The sequence below is a fragment of the Eschrichtius robustus genome, chromosome 10 (assembly GCF_028021215.1).
Source record: "Eschrichtius robustus isolate mEscRob2 chromosome 10, mEscRob2.pri, whole genome shotgun sequence".
Classification (NCBI taxonomy): Eukaryota; Metazoa; Chordata; class Mammalia; order Artiodactyla; family Eschrichtiidae; genus Eschrichtius; species Eschrichtius robustus.
Genome location: NC_090833.1, coordinates 94,451,628 through 94,468,668, shown reverse-complemented (window position 1 = coordinate 94,468,668; position 17,041 = coordinate 94,451,628). Strand labels below are relative to the sequence as shown.

The following is a 17,041-nucleotide window of genomic DNA, read 5'->3' as shown; positions in this document are numbered from 1 at the left end:
TTTGCCACGCACAAGAATTCCAAATAATTTACTAGATAACTAAAAGCATGACTCCCCACTCGTGAGTCACTCGTGAGCCACATGGTGGCTCTATCAAAGAGCACAGTATGGAAAGGAGTAGGGGGCTGGCAACCTTATAGTGAAGAGACCTGACCAACACTAACTCAGCCAGATGATCAAGGTCGCTATCAATGGCGATAAGGCATGTTAATTTTATGTAGCCTAACCCCAGTCCACTCATGAAAAAAAAAAAAAAAAATCAGACAAATCACAGTTACAAGACATTCAACAAAATATCTGACTACTCCTCAAGGCTGTCACAAGGTCACCAAAAACAAGGAAAGTCTGAGAAAATGTCAGAACGAAGAGCCTAAGGAGACATAACAACTAAATATAATGTGGTAGATACTAGAACAAAAAAAGACATTAAGTAAAAATGAAACAAATCTGAATATAGTATGGATCTGGTAAAAAAAAAAAAAAAAAAAAGCGGTTTAATCAAGATCAAATGTATTTCTTCCTTGGGCTTTTTTTTTTTAAATTAAATTTCTATTTCTAAGCCTGCTCTATCAGAGAATGTTTTTTTGTAACTATGAAATTCAGACATCAGCATAACTTGCATTTTGACCACATATGTTTCTTTAGAGCTAGAAACCTGGAATTACCTGCAATGGGCAAAATATTTCTAAATTTTGGTTATTTGACTAAGCTCTTCAGTAGCTGTTTCAATTTGAATTAAACCTCAGTAAAATGTATGTTTTTACAAGGAATTTAAAAGCCGTACCATCTTTATACTAAAAGAATAAAGATTTTTATTAAGCATTGTAAGTTGCATTCAATAGCCTTCAGATACACCACACCACAACCCATCTACAATCAGTCAAACCCAACAGCAGTTCATTCTTGCACAATCCATGAGTTAGGGCAAAACTCCCTTCAACTTACAGTAAGATCCTACTCAGGTCTTGCGGGCAGGGATTGGGGAATTACATCTCATTTCTGATCACTAATGTGTGATGAAGAGCATCAGGAGAATTATATGAAAACGAATAAGAAGTGATTCTGATTTCAAAGTACATTGTTTGGAAACATTAACAAAAACATCAAAATGATATAAGTATACCTGCTTCTACTAAATTCTTGATGGGAAAGTTCTCAAGAACAAGCAATTTGTTTCCTGCTACAGAAGGGGGGGTTGTTTTTTTTTTTTTTTAAAAGATCAAAGGGATTTTTTTTTTTTGTTTTTCAAAGAATTTCATATTTTGCTAATATGAAGGCATAAAACAGCAACAAAGAACAATAATGCATACAGCAGTGAATACACCAGGGTAATGTTGATATTCGAAACAGCTAGATAATTTGGGGGGGGTTTTAGAATAAATGCAACAGAGGTCAATAATCACAAAATTTTAAGGTTAGAGAAAGATCAGTCAATGACTAAACAGAGTTAACATCTTTTATAGGACTATTACTGATTATTAGCATTTTTGTTTTGCAAATGGGCACATACTGGTAAGAATGGAAGAAAGGACAATAACATGCATAATATTAACTACACACTTTAAAAATTATGAACCATGCAGAAGTTTAGCTCAAGTAGTAGCACTAATGGTCTACGTCCGATTCAAAACCACATAGTTCATTGATCACAGATGCATGGTATTAAGTCACGAAAAGTTTCAGAACACAGTGTGTTGATTTTGAAAGGTCATTTGCATCTTCTATGATTTCAACTTTATCTCCATTTAACTTGCTTGTAAAGTATGTATGATGTACTGTATATTTAAAATCAGCAGAACGGCAATATTACTCTATAGTTTTTTCAGTTTTGATAGTTGCACTTTTTTTTTTAACACAAAAGAACCACATCAACAGTGATGAAATTTAAGTAAGAAAGAAAAACTGTGGTTGTGCCTAATTTCTTTCATAATCATAAAATCAAAGCCTTAGACAAAGCTTTCTTGTGAACAGTAATGCAAAAATCAAAGATAATGGCATACATATGGTGCCAAATGCTAAAAATGATATTTTAAGCTATATATACTTAAAGACTGCCAAAATTTGTTTTCTTTATAGTTCAAGAAACACAGCTATAGGCTTTTGTCATTAACCAGTTTAAACTTTGTGTGTACTTCATTTTAAGTGTGGGAGTCAAATGCTCTTCATTTTCTGTCTCTCTTTTTGTTTTATTGTAGCATTTTGACTACAACTGGTTAAAACTAAAAATGTGTTGTTTAAATCTCTGATATCAAAGAGGGATCCGAATTTCCAAAGTCCTCATTTTTCTCTTACGGAAAGGAAAAAATGTACATAACTGTAGGCTCTCTTTCTCTCCAGATATTCCTAAATCCTTACCCTTCCAGCATCCTTCACCCTCTATAAAAAATAAGTTTACTCTTCTTTCTTTAAGACAGCTGCCTCCAGAGCATCAGCTCTACGGCAAGCACTGTCTGTACTTAGTGCATTTAAGTGAGGATTTGTATTGCACGTCTTAGAGTCATTGTTCAAGGCACTTTCCGAGTGGCTGGGGGCCCTGGTGTCGCCCGCGTTCCCATTCATCTGGGGAGCCGGCTTCTCCTCAGCCACCGCTCCGTTTTCAGCCAGGGACCCGTCTGAAGACACAGCGGAGGATTTAGATTCCCCGGATCTCGACTTCAGTTCTTTGGCCACTTCTTCTGCTGAAGCAGCATAAGGAGGCTTGCCCTATTTAAAATGAAGCACAGCAAGCGATAAGGCAGTTTTTGATAGACAGCGGGAGAGAGGAGACACCACAGCTGAGGCCTGATGACACTCACTGCAGATTTAAGAACAGAACACAGCGAGTGCATGGCTGTGTCTCTCATTGTTATGTACTCTCCACCCTATGCATTTTATACTGTGTATACTCTCTATACATTCCATTATATACTCTATATCCTCCATAATCTATATTCTCTAAACTCTACATATTCTATTGTATACTCTATATACTATATAGTATACTATTGTATACTCTATATACTATATAGTATACTATTGTATACTCTACATTCTATTATATACTCTATGCAAGCTATTCTCTATATATTCTATTATATACTCTATACATTCTCTATACAGTTGACCCTTGAACAACATGGATTTGAACTGCGCAAGTCCGCCATTATGCGGGTTTTTTTCAATAAACACATACTACAGTACTACATGATCCATAGTTGGTTGAATCTGCGGATGTGGAACTGTGGATATGGAGGAGGGCTGACTGTAAAGTTATATGTGGATTTTCAACTGCGCAGAGAGTCGGCATTGTCCGAGGTTCAACTGTACTCTCTATACTTTACAGTCCATATACACTCTATAATCTATCCACTCTATACATTCTATTTTATACGCTATCCATTCTGTCATCTAAATTTTCTATACTTTAAACATTCTATTATATCCTCTATCCACTCTGTAGTCTATATACAGAGTGGAACTGGAGGTACCTATCACCCTTACTTTAGAGACACCCTCTTGTACACCACGGGTTACCGTGTTCCCCATTTGGGCTCAATTTTACACAGACCCAGACCCAGAAGGACTGCTCAACAGACCCAGAAGGACTGTTCTCATTTTAGTTTTCAATCCTATAGTTCAGAAACACTCATGTAAACTTTTCTAGAAGTCAATACTACTGTCATTCTCTTGGAACCTTGAGAAGCATAATATAAAAATATAGGAGGGCCAAGAAGCGGAGAAAATTAATACTGAAGACTTCAATTACATGCTTTCAAATCTCAAAACCCTCACTCTCTCGAGGAAAAGTCCACTTGCCAGACTAAACACACACTTGTGGCAGAGTATTGCCAGTGGTGATTAAGCAGTTCCCCCATGGGTGCCTGCTACATGAAATGTGTTGAGGCGCCTGCTTATTAGGGAACCTCCCTATAGTTATGAAGGATGCAGGAAGACTAAGAAAGAAAGCCAGTCTGCACCTGTTTGGAAACAGACACTCCCTCTCTCTACAGCTAATTCTTCCCACAAGCGTAGGCCACCGCAAGGAGTCCCCCACCACTATATGCACCACAAGCACGGGGCAGCACCGCCTCCTCTGTCCCACTGACACATCGTATCAGAACTGGCCCCATCAGGATGGCAACAACAGAGAAAGGAAGGCCAGAGACTCTTAGGAAACAAGCTGCCCTTCATCATCTGTCCTTCTCAAGGTGCAAGAACACTACCTTCACTTAAAAACAAGCAACAGGAAGTACCAAGGAATCCACACACTACGGCAATAAAAGATGGAACAACATCCCTAAGGACAATGAAATACATCAGAAAGGCATGTCAATAAAAGACCAAGACTGCTTCCTTTGATTTTAAAACAGGCTGTGACAGGACAGGTTGAGGAAGAGGAGCACAGATTAAACCAGGAAAAGCCATAAAGTGAGGTGAAAAACTTTGGGAAGAATTTAAAATAAAGAAAAAAATAATTCGAGAAAATGAACACTAAACTAGAAGAAACAACACCAAATAAACATCATAGTACCTGAAGGTGAAAGAACAAAATTTTTAAAATCAGAGAGATGAAGAAAGGGAAATGCAGATCAAAACCACAATGAGATACCATTTCATACCCACTAGGATGGCCAAACTCAACAACAGATAGTAGCAAATGTTGACATGCATGTAGAGAATTGGAATCCTCATACATTGCTGATAGGAATGGAAAATGGTGCAGCCATTTTGAAAACAGTTTTGCAGTTCCTCAAATGCTTAAACACAGAGTTACCATATGACCCAGAAATTCACTCCTACATGCATACCGAAGAGAATTGAAAATGTGTAGTTAACAGCTAACAGTACTCTTATATATTTGAAAGTTGGTAACAGTAGTTAACAACACTCTTATAGTTAACAGTACTCATATATTTGAAAGTTGCTAGAAGAGTCTATCTTAAAAGATATACTCATCACAAGATATACTCATCACGTAAAAGGTTTCTCATCACGAGAAGAAGAAATTTGTAATTATGTGTGGTGATGGATGTTAACTAGACTTACTGTGGTGATCATTTTGCAATAAATACAAGTATCGAATCATTATGCTGTACACATGAAACTAATATAATATTATGTGTCAATTACATCTCAGTAAAACCGGGGGGAAAAAAACCAAACTTGTACATATATGTTCACAGCAGCATTATTCATAATAGTCAAAAAGTGGAAACAATCTAAATGTCCATCAACTGATGAACAAGTAAACAAACTGTAGTGCATCTATATAATGGAGCAGCACTCAGCAATAATACAGAATGAAGTCCTGGTATGGGGCACAACATGTGCATTTACATGAAATGTACAGAGAGCAACTCCAGACAGAAAGCAGATCCACCAGAGACCATGGGGGTGGGGTGTATGACTGCTCATGAATAAGGGGTTTCTTTTGGGGTGACGAATGTTCTGGAATTAACGGTGACTGCATATGACCTTAGGAAGAGACTGCATTATACACTTTAAACAGGTGAGTTGTATAGTATATGAGTTACATCTCAAAAAAGAAAGGAAGAGACGAAAAGGAATCAAGAGTATGCCAAACACTGAAGACAGACCCAGAAGGACTAGTACAACAGGAGCACCAGAGACGAAAACAAAGCAAAGCAAAAGAACTGAAATGAAAAACTAGTAATTCAAGAAAACTTTCTGACATAAAACAAATTTGAAATTGCATTTGGAAAGAAAGCATTGCATACTGAGTGCACTGACCAAGAACAACCAGCAGCAGGGCATGTCACTAAACTTTGATGGAAAAACGAAAACAATTTAGGCATTTAGGCCAAAACAGCAAATGACTTCAAAGGGAAAGACAATTCAATTATTATTAGCCTTTAACAGCAAAGCTTTATAACAGAAGAAAATCATAGAGTGTGTAAGTCACTTGAGAAGATGTGAACCAGTATTTCTAATTGCTAGGAAAATAAACTGTTTTCAAATTAAACACTGTTTTCCTAAGTCTTCCCTAGGAACCCACTAAAGAAAGAGCCTTAGAGGGACAAAATGGACCAGCAGACTCAAGGCTGGTGGGGCACGGGACACAATTATCTACGAACCCTGGACAAATGTGGCTGAAAGGAGTATACTTTGGACAATGTAGACCATAGTAGCAAAGCTATTTTTCAAAACTGTGAGGATGACAGGGGAAAATGGGGGAAGCATATACCAACATTTTCTTCTAATTGTTCCCAGTGATTGTGCTGTTGATGGAAGAATTAGCTATTCCTAGCAGACTGTGTATGCAATGTGGGATGAAGTAAATAATGAGTTATGGGATGTTCTAATTTAATCATCCTCCGGGTTCTTAGGAACCAAGATTCTCAGAAGGGAAGAAAAGACATACTGATATAAACAGTAAAGGTTAAGTCAAGTTCCTGAAATCCTAAATTTGAATAAGAAGAGTCAGTTTAATTAGGGAGGAAAAAAGCAGCAGATTACATGTATATATGTTTGTGTGTGCATAGTATACGTGAGTGTGGATGTGTACACCTTTTCCCTCTAGCTCTGTTCATAGGAAAAGCCTAGAAATGGTGATTTGGTGTAGAAGAAAGAACATAGAGATGTAACAGAAATGAGACTAAATAAAAGCCTACAGTCCTCAGTTTGAACTGGAAACATCAGTGTGAATTCATGAGAATCATACCTTTAAAAAATACAATAAAAAGGCATATCGGTTGTGTGTGTGTTTACATATATAAAGAAACAGGACTCTGTGTGTCTATGTACACAGAACACTAGGAACCATGACTGACCCTATGGCAGCCAGGGTCCATTGGTGCTCCTACTTGAAATGCCATTTCTCACTAAAGAAACTGAGAAACTAAGAGAAACGACTGTCACTGGTCTGCTGGGCTGGGTGATACACCACATAGGAAGCTACTGAAGACTAGAGGTCACGGCAAAGGGCTCAGTGGCCAAGGATGGGTGAGGTGAGCTACAAAAAACCATGTGTTGACCTAGTTCCTGTAAGGGCTGTAATACTCAGGCACCAAACAGAAAGCAATGGGAAGCATCTTTTTATAAAAATACCCCAATAAATAAAGAAAAAGAAATGACTGAATGAGAATATCTTCATTTTGCAATCTGCAGTATATGAATGGATTAACAGGTCCTAACATAAAAATAGATAAGCAGACATGAAAGCACACACTACAGTCTTGCCACAGGGACAAACTGAAGTCCGATGCAGCATCCAGATCCAGCTAGCAGCGGGCAAGAAAGGTCAGAGCCACATGGGGAACAGCACCATGAGTATGAGTGTGCACTCGGCAAAAGCCAGAAGTCTGTAGGTGAAATAACCTGGGTTGTCCTTCGATAGATAAATGAAGGAAAAGAAACGGAGGGAGGGAAGCCTGCTGATTCAGAGAGACTTAGAAGACATAGCAAACTATAAGAAAATGAACACAATTCAACATCAGTGTCTAGGAACGCACAAGTAAAACCAGAAAGAGACAAGGGAGAAATAACTGAGTGTAAAACTCCAGGGTTGTAGTTATTTTGTGCAGAGGGAGGCAGGAGGTTAGTGTTGGGATTGGGCCCGTGAGGGGCTCTTGGTATGGCTGGGAAAATGCTATTCATCACACAGGTGATGGCTACATGGCTATTTGACTTATAACTCATTAAGCTACATTTGTGTGTGTGTGTGGTTTTTGGTATCTAGGTTTTATATTAAAATAAAAATAAAAGTGCTTAAGCAACATAGGGACACATATTCCCCACTACCAGCTTAGGAAAGGCCCCTGTATCCACCATGTATGACCATAACGTACAACCAGAGGCATTTTTATAGGACGAGCTCTGGAGAACCAGTAAGAATGAAGTTCTCCTCCCTCTTGTAAACCTGTCGAGAGGCCGAGAGTGCCTCTAGCTCAAAAGGGCATTTTGGTGAAGGCTGAGGAAGGTCAGGGTGGGGCTACAGGAGAGCCAGAATGAGCTGAGTACCTCCCCCTTGCTGGATGCTGTGCTGCAAAGAGGGGCTGCCTGGGCCTGCTTTCAGGAAAGAGACTGCCTCTGCACTTGACTTGCTTGATGTATTTCATCAAAACAGAAGCTACCAAGACGCTAAGATCACCAGGCAAAGGCAGAAGTTTTATTTTCTCTTGGCCAAGTAAGTTTCCAAATATGGGTTATTAACAAATGAGTCACAAGAGTGTACTCCTCTTAATGTTTACAAGGACACTATGGGAAAAAACTGTACTTTGACTAAACGCCATAATTCAGTAAGTGAGACAACATAATACATTGTTAGGGCTGATTGGTGTTTTTAAAAGATTGTTCTCAAGGGGAAGTTCATCAGAATCCAGGTCCTAAAATGGAATATCCAAAGCTGAAGAAAGTTCTAGCTCTTTCATGAAGACAGACGTGACTTTATTTTCTCATAAGCTGATCCTTTCAGGGAACAGCTAGTCACGATGGTCCAGGAGGAGAAAAAGATGCACTGTTCCAGGATTTAAAGTCACAATTTTCTTTTAAAGCCTAAATGTGATTTACCTACGTAATGTTTTATAATATAAACAGCATTAATAGCTCCTGGATTATTCTCAGCTAAATTCCTATGTACAGCATGTGAACACGAGATCATGCTCTCTTTACCACAAGTGATGCTAAAATGATCTGGGTCTGAGGGAATGTACATTTGGTAAGCACCATGTGCCGCTATTGTGTTAGAAGCTCAATAGCTACAGAAACATTCTGACACCCCTCCTGTCTGGACACAGGCACTGAAACACTGGCCTGGGACGATCAGGCACTCAGGAGTGAACTGGTACTAGCACTATGTTGTGTTATTACCTGAATCGCACCCTGGTTTTTATAGCCTCTGCCATAGTACCTTCCACCTCTTCCAAATGTTCTGATCACTGGAGTGGAAATAACTCCTCTTGGACGCCTAAACACATAAAAGAGGACGAAAACAAGCAGACTTGAATCTGTTACAGATAACATTTAAACATTTAAAATAATATCAGATGGATTTAAAGGTGTCTAGTCTGTGCTATAGGAAGCACAAACTTTATTAAATCATGGTCACGCCAAAGATTTAGTCCAAGTAATCAATCTTATTTTTTTGGTATATATCCAGTGTATTCAATTTTAAAAATAATGCACTTCAAAAATGATTTTTTAAAAACATTAAAAAATGGTTAATTGAGTAATTTTTGGATAATTATTTAATAATGGTTTAAATAATTACATAATGCTATATATAATGGATTCCTATACAACCACTAAGAATGATGTGAAAGAAGAATGTATTTAATGATGTAAAAATGTTCCTAGTAAACTCATGATTAAAGTAACAAGTAAGAGGCTGTTTTTTTAAGTTTATACAAATACATTTTCATTGTTCAGAACTTACCCTCTTGCTGGTCCTCCAACAGAAACTACCTGTAGGGGGAAAGGCCCACGGCCTCCACGGCCCCGTCTGCTCCCAGCCCAGTGGCCAACCACGGTGCCGGCTATTTCTAGCTTCCCTCCCTGAGAAGGTATAGGTTGGATTCCTGCACAAAAGTAGATGAAAAAAAATCTTTACAATCACAGGACTAGCAAAGAGAAATAAGCAAGCAATTTCTTTTCAAATGTGGTTTCCATTTCATATGAAGCCCCTTTCTCTTGCTTTGTGAAGACTTGTTTATTATGTGAACTATCTATGTGCACAAGTTTGATTTTAATGGTTTTATTTTTAAGCTGTTGTTAAAAATACACCTGAAAGTAAGACAACTGTGTTGGCTATTTAAAGAACCCACGACAACTGAAATAGGTTACAACTGCAAAATGAGCACGGCTGTTAGGTAGAAATAGATCCAATAAAGTATTGGGTGCATATGGCACACCTTCTATATTACCAAGATGGAAATCTGCAAACTCAGAATGTCTTTCTCTTTGGGTAATTACTTACAAGTTTACTACCTTAACTAAACATTACAGAAATTAATCAGTAAAGCTAGCCTGTTACTTCTTATTGCATTATTAAACAATAATTTCCTTAGACAGGGTTACAAATATTCATTGTATTCACTAACTTCTATTAATTACTGGTAGCCTGCATATTCTAAGGTTTTCTGACTTACCTAACAAAATCCTCAAACAATTAGTTGGTACCAAAATTTCTGATAAAAACAAAACAAAACAGAACCTCAAGCATCTTCTCTTCTGGCACATGGAATGGATTATAATAAATTCTCCATCATCTTGGTATTAGCCATGATGATTAACAGCCAAGTAGCGCTGTTCAACAAAATCTACAACAAGCCTTACATTTTCTAGTAGCCCCATTAAGAAAGTACAAAGAAACACATGAAATAAATATTAGCAATATATATTTTAGGGAGTTCCCTGGCAGTCCAGTGGTTAAGACTCTGCGCTCCCAATGCAGGGGGCATGGGTTCGATCCCTGGTCGGGGAACTGAGATGCCGCATGCCACAATGGTGCAGCCAAAAAAAAAAAAAAAAAGTATATTTTATTTAACCCAATATACCCAAATTAACATTAATTTCAACATGTAATCAATATAAAAAACAACTACTAATGAGACATTTTACATTCTTTTTTCTGTATTAAGTCTGTAAAATTAGATGTGTGCTTAGGACACAGCTCAGTTTGGATGAGCCACAGTTCAAGTGCTCGAGAGCCACATGTGGCCAGTGGCTACTATACTGGACAGCACAGATCCGAATTCCAGACACAATTTGGTGGAAGTTAAGAAGCAGGTTCCTCTTGTCATTTCAGACTAAAAAACCACTTCTGACCAAACAATGTTCATAGTCAGAACTCCCCCCTCCTGCCCTCCCTGCCACCACAGTATTTTATCACAACTGCAGGCCAGCATAAGTTTCCAGGTAAGGGTTGCAAGAAGCTGAAGCCGATTGTGAAGCAGAGAACACACGTTACTGTGCACTGCATAATGCGCAGTAACAGGAGGAAAAGCACCCTGGACAGCCGGGAGAACTAAGGGGAGGCAGGAGAGGGGCATGCAGTAGGAGAGGAGAAGTGGCTCCTACAGCTACAGAGAGAGGGCAGCATTCATCTGTAAGAGTCTTACTGCTACAAAAGACGTCTCTAGGTAGCTTCTGTAAGTACGCAAGTAACTGAGCTGGAAAAATATTCCCGGTCAAGAAAGGCTTGCCTATCCTAAAAGTTCTTCAAAATTGTATTTGAGTGATCCTGTAACGTAGACTTGATAGCCACGTTTAGATCCGCAGTCCCAAAATGTGGGATTTATGACAAAGTCACAAGTCATGGGCTTCAAAGTACAGCAAAATCACAAGATAGTATTTCAAGACTAAATGTTAAGACTTCTTCTCTCCCTCACAAGCCTAATACAAATAAGAAGAGAAGCAATGGGAATTTAAAATAGACTATTTATATATCTGATATTAGATCTTTCTTTAAAAATGTTTCTATGAAACAAACTGTGATAAAGTTTTTTATGCCAAGAACTGTACAATGCCCTTAGAATCTTCTATACAAGCATCATCCTCTTTACCCAGAGGGGGCTGTTAGGGAATACGACAGGAAAAAAACGTCACTGGGTATTACTGGGCAGCCTGTTCTATCACAGGAGACAATGGTTAGGAGGCCAGGTGCACAGAAGAAGGGCTGTGTGTGGACACACACTGGCCCCTCTGGAAGGCAGAGATGGGCCACAGCAAAGCTGCTGCAGAGACCTGGGGGCAGGCAGAGGCTGGGAGAAGAGCAGCAGTGAATGCCAGAGTGGGGACCTATCAGGAAGGATATGGTGCTGGAGTCAGGACAGACGAGGAGGAAGAAGAGCCAGAAGAAGCGGGAAGCTGCTGGCGAACAGAAGCTCTAGGAGGAGGTGTGGCATAATTACCGCCCTGTGACTTGCTAGTCCTGCTGCTGTCACTGCCTGAGAAGGCTCCGCAGTGTCCTGCTGCCGTCGCCACACGGAAGGCACGGTAAGCGCCTGTCGCTACAGTTTCCCCATAGGGGCCTCCAAAGCCACAGACTCCTGTGGGACCCGGGTGGAGAGAGATGGGAGAAGCCATGAGGAACTGGGTTCAGGGAGAGCCACCAGTGGGCTTTCAGGTAGAGCAACCCCCATGTCCTTCAGCTGTTGTTCTTACACCATCAGCTGCCAGGGAGGAGACTCCTGACCCCTCTTGTCACCAACAACACTGAAATGTCGCCTTGCCTGCTCTTGCAGGAGCCTCTGGAGACCGAACACTATTGTTGTGGGCTCTGCCACAGGCTTGGGAGGTGGCCTTAGTGGAGGAGAGCTCCACTGACCCCACACATGAGAAAATCTTAAATCACAAACGTGGGCAGAGTTTTCAGCTGCACTGACCAATTTTAAAATCTTATCTCTGCAATAGCTTTTGTAGTTCCCGCTCCCTTTCCCATACATAATCTCTTCCGGGATCAAGTTTGCTCCTTTCTAATGTGAAGAGATGTTGCTGCAAACTTCATAACTAAGCCTGTCAATTATTTACAAGGTCTCAACACAGCAAGATATTGCCCACTAAGAAGGCCTGCACGCTGTACGTGCGTCTGTCTCCCCACTCTAGCAAGTCCCTACATACAGCGGTGGACACACTCACCTGCAAAGCCCCGCCCTCGGCCCTGTGCTGGTGGCACGGGCCCGAAGTGCCGTGGGTACACGGAGGTGGGGTAGAAAGGCAGCGCCGCTGGCGGTGGGAAGGGGAGCGGGTGGCTCTGCCGGGAGAAGTTCAGCCCTTCCAGGATGCTCTGCCGCATCTTTTCTACCTTGGCAGCTTGCTCGGCCTGGAAGTCAAGGACTGGCATGTGAAAACTTCATTCACAAGGTTTCAATTGAATTGGAAAGAACAGGAAAGAAATGAGACATGCTGACCACTGTGCCATGCCTACTTATTTACCCATAAATAACACAGTCACAATCTGCTCAGTGACACTTGTTTACAGAATGCAAACATGACCCCAAAAGCAAAAATGCAAAAAAAAAAAAAAAAAAAAAAAAATTAACAGATACCTCTTCATCTCGTAATCTTAATCTTATAAAACAAGAATTTAAATTTCTACTTTCTCAGCATATCTTCAGGTGAGAACCATTTACTATAAAGTTTATTAACTGAAAATGAATTTGGTTCTCAAAATCAATGACTAAGTCCAGACAGATCATGCTCACAGCCTTCCTTCCACTTGTGGACCAGGAGGTAGATGATGCCTAGTTCACATCTTTAAAATTTACTTTCCTATCCATTTAATTTTCGGTCAGGTATTTACTGTATTTTACAGAGAAGGAACTGAGGCACAGAGTGATAGATGCTTTTTAAGGGAAGCCTGGAGCTCTTCGAGACTGGACAGGACAACAGCCCAACTGATCTGTCTGTGGGGCTGTCTGTGAGATGACTGTTCAGTAACCTGCACAAATGTGGACAATACAACTTGTGTTATGTCAAATTCCACTGTGAATAAACATCAGAAACATTCAACTTGAGCGTCTTTTGTTAATAAATACATAAATATGTACACCAGCAACCAATCTTTAATCAGAGAAATTGAAAATCTGCTTACTCTGTAAATCTGTCTTTAGACTGAGCTTGACTAAAGCAGCACGTGGGAGAATGCATGTTTTGTAGTCTAAGGTTAAAAAGCTTGCAGCACATGTGAGTTTCTTTTATACAAAGGGACAAGATAACCTCATAACCTACTTCACTTTATTTTTAAATCAGGATTTTTAAAAAGTACAGTCAATCCTCATTATTCATGAGTTCCACATCTGCACACTTACCCACTTGCTAAAATTTACTTGTAACCTCAAAATCAATACTCCTGGCATTTTCATAGTCATTTGAAGACATTTGCTAAGTGGGATAAAGTTTGAGTTGCCACCTGAGCTTGAAGAAGACAGCATTGCCTTCGTGTTTCAGCTGTTATACTGTAAACATGTGTCCTGTTCACTGTCTCCTTAGTGCCACATTTTTCGTGTTTTTGTGAATGATTTTGTTGTTTGAAACGGCCCCAAGAGCAGTGCTGAGTACTGACTAGTGCTCCCAAGTGCTAGGCTGTGATGTGCCTTACAGAGAAAATGCACGTGTTAGTTAAATGAGCTTTGGTGAGGCTGAGTTATAGTGCTGTCGGCCATAAGTTCAATGTGAGTGAATTAGTAGTATATATGCATTAAGAAGTATTTAAACAGAAACACACGTAAAACAAGGTTATGTATCGACTGTTTGACAAAGATGATGTGACGGGAGGCTTGCAGGAACCTAACCGTATATTTCCCCTAAGAGCAAAGGTTCAGTATTTGCTAATTCAGTGTTCAAGGCGAATATATAGAATATAATTACCGTGAATAATGAGAACCAAGTGCATATCCTGAGCTGGGCACTGAACTGGCATTCAGTTACACACTGGGCTGGGCCCAATCTAAATCAAATTCCTGTCACACAGGCTCATTACAAATTCGGTAGGAAAGACGACAGATTAGCCAGTGAGCATTATTTCATTCTGGTTGGAGGTGGCCACCCGCTCCTCCCTGCCCCAACCAGCCTGCTTTCTTGCAACTGACCTGACCATCACAGAGGTCGATGAGTGGGGTCTTTTCCCGGCTTGCTTTGAGGAGTTTGGACTGGAAGAGCTTCCCATCAAAATACATCCAAGGACAGCAGTGTTCCCAGGGCACTGGCTGGCCACACGCGTCGTTTGCAAACAGGGCCATGTCCACGCCACTCATGAAGAGAGCTGACAGCTGAATGCCGCGGGGGTCGAGGTTCTCAATCTTTAAATGGAAAAGAGTGATTTCTATGGAGTAAGAGTACTACAGTATCCAATTCTTGCAATGTCTGACTACAACTCTCCACACGTAATGAGCACACCCCTCAACCAAATGCCCCATAAGCAGCCCTATCACTACCTTACAGTGACTTAACACTGACTTGTCTGAACAGAAAGACTTATGTTATTTAACAAATTTAAATTTAAGAGACTGTTTTCTATACATACTGAAATATTTCAATTTGGAATTTGTAAAGAGTTACACAAGTATAAAGTAATACTGTATTTAAGGTGGACACATGACAAAGTAACAAATTATTAATAGTCTCCTTAGCAGTTAAGAAGCCCACAATTCATTTACGAAATAAAATTTTACACTGAAGATTCTAAACACTGGTAATATATTAATAGAAATGTTGTAAAAAGGAATATTCTACTAAGATTCTGCATTTTTCGAGCAGTTATCTTAAAAAATTACTTGGTATAATTTCATTCTAAAGTTTGTACTTTATGTTTACATTATTTTATATGTTAATGTTTTAGATAGCAACTTATTAATGAGACTGTCAAAATGTTTTAGGAGAAATGGATAGCTTATAAATGAAAGAACACAACAGCAAAAACATTGTATTTGAACCATGCAGACTATCAGAATCTAAAGACTTGTATCTGTGGGTTCTGCTCACTCAGTCATTAGTGTTGTGAGCCTTCCTTTGTACACACAGCCCTTTCTTCTAGCATCTAATGTGTAGGATAAGAAACACTGACAAATACAGTCAACTCTTGATTATCTGTGAAGGACCTTGTTTGTGGATTATCCAGGACTGAGTTTTAACTGTCCTGGTTTCTGTCTTCCCACCTTCCACGCTATTTTCTAAGGTGATGGTATCTTGAGAATGCAGTCTTTATGGGTACCAAACTGAGCAATGCCTAATTGTGGCAGGTAAACTGGCTTTTCATTAAAGATAAAAAAGATGACTCCAGTGCCAAATACTAATGAATTTATGATTATCTGATGTTTTGTGCTGTCAGTGTCAACATTCCCCATTATCAGCTAACACTGTGTTTTCCAACCCCCTCCCCCCCTCCTTTTTTTTTTAAAATTTGAAGTCAATGCAGTAAAGAACTTCCTGAACCTGGAGAAGTCTGTCCACCCCTCCCAGCCCACCTCTGCTGGCTCCTGCTTCTCTAATGTAGTGTCAGAAAATTGAACTAATAAACATGTTCAGTTGAGGGCAGGTGGGGTCAGGATGATAGAATTAGATGCCTTTTTACATTTATGAGCAGAAAGGGGAGAGAAAGAGGGTCAAAATGGAAAAAAAAAAAAAAAAAGTCACCTAACTTACTTAGATCCCCACTGGCCTTGCCTTTCTCTGCACTGCAGAAAGGAAGTGGAAACTCCCTTCTTCTGAGTCCTGAGGCAGAAAGAGGGAGTTTCTCCTCCCTAAACACTGACGCTGTGGGAAAGTGGCACAGCAGCGATGCCAGTCCAAGCGTGGAGGCTGCCTGTGCAGAAACCCATCCCCCGGCCCCTCTGCAGGGACGATGGCAACCAGGCCTCTAGCCGCTCTCTCACTGTCAGCCCACAGCCTTCCAGGCCAGAGGAGGGAGGACCAGGTCAAGGCTGAGGGGACGGGAACGATGGTGCCATGCTGCTCTAAAGACGTCTGCTTTATAACAAGGTGCCAGCAGGGTCCTTCTGGTGAAATCCGATACTGCTGTCATTTCTTAGTCACTGGTGGTGTTGGTCATAGCCACCCTTAGCCCTTGTTTAACTAATATAGCTCAAAACCATTTTGGGCAGATGGCCATCTGAGTGCTGAGGCTAAGAAATGGGAGCCAGTGCATGGAACACAGAAGCACCCTAGTTAGGACAAGTAACCTCCCAGTGAGCGGATGGGAGGAATGGATAAATCTACATTATCCACACACATATATATTCATTTTAAATGGCCTCATCATTAGTTGAAGAACTGTGTTTTTACGGGTTTAAAAAATGATTTTCAAGTCAATTTGTTTTAGAAATAACAACTACCATTAATTCAATAGAGAAAAATTCTTAAAATAAAAACTGCCTAAATAATGTGAATAAAATCTCAATTGCTGTGTGGATTTCACTTCATTCAAAAAAACTTTTAATTACTTTACGTGGTGTTTTATATTTCATTCCCTAAATGTTAATTACACACATAATACTATCTAATATTTACGGGGCACTTAACAAATATGTATCAGACACCACTCTAAGTATTTTTCCATATACTATTTCATTAACATCTCAACAATCTTATGTATGATACTGCTGTT

The 17,041-nt window shown here is 39.8% G+C and overlaps 1 protein-coding gene across 1 annotated transcript in view; it reads right to left on the bottom strand.

Moving 5' to 3' along the window:
• Positions 1–788: 788 nt before the first annotated feature.
• FAM120A (family with sequence similarity 120 member A) overlaps positions 789–17,041 on the bottom strand; it is a 103,197-nt gene continuing 86,944 nt past the window's right edge. The window contains exons 13-18 of the mRNA XM_068551832.1: positions 14,529–14,738; positions 12,577–12,760; positions 11,850–11,987; positions 9,374–9,515; positions 8,809–8,905; positions 789–2,703 (exon numbers count right to left, since the gene is read on the bottom strand). Of these exons, the coding sequence (XP_068407933.1) occupies positions 2,392–2,703; positions 8,809–8,905; positions 9,374–9,515; positions 11,850–11,987; positions 12,577–12,760; positions 14,529–14,738 (1,083 nt within the window). The 3' untranslated portion in view covers positions 789–2,391. The remainder of the gene's footprint in view (positions 2,704–8,808; positions 8,906–9,373; positions 9,516–11,849; positions 11,988–12,576; positions 12,761–14,528; positions 14,739–17,041) is intronic.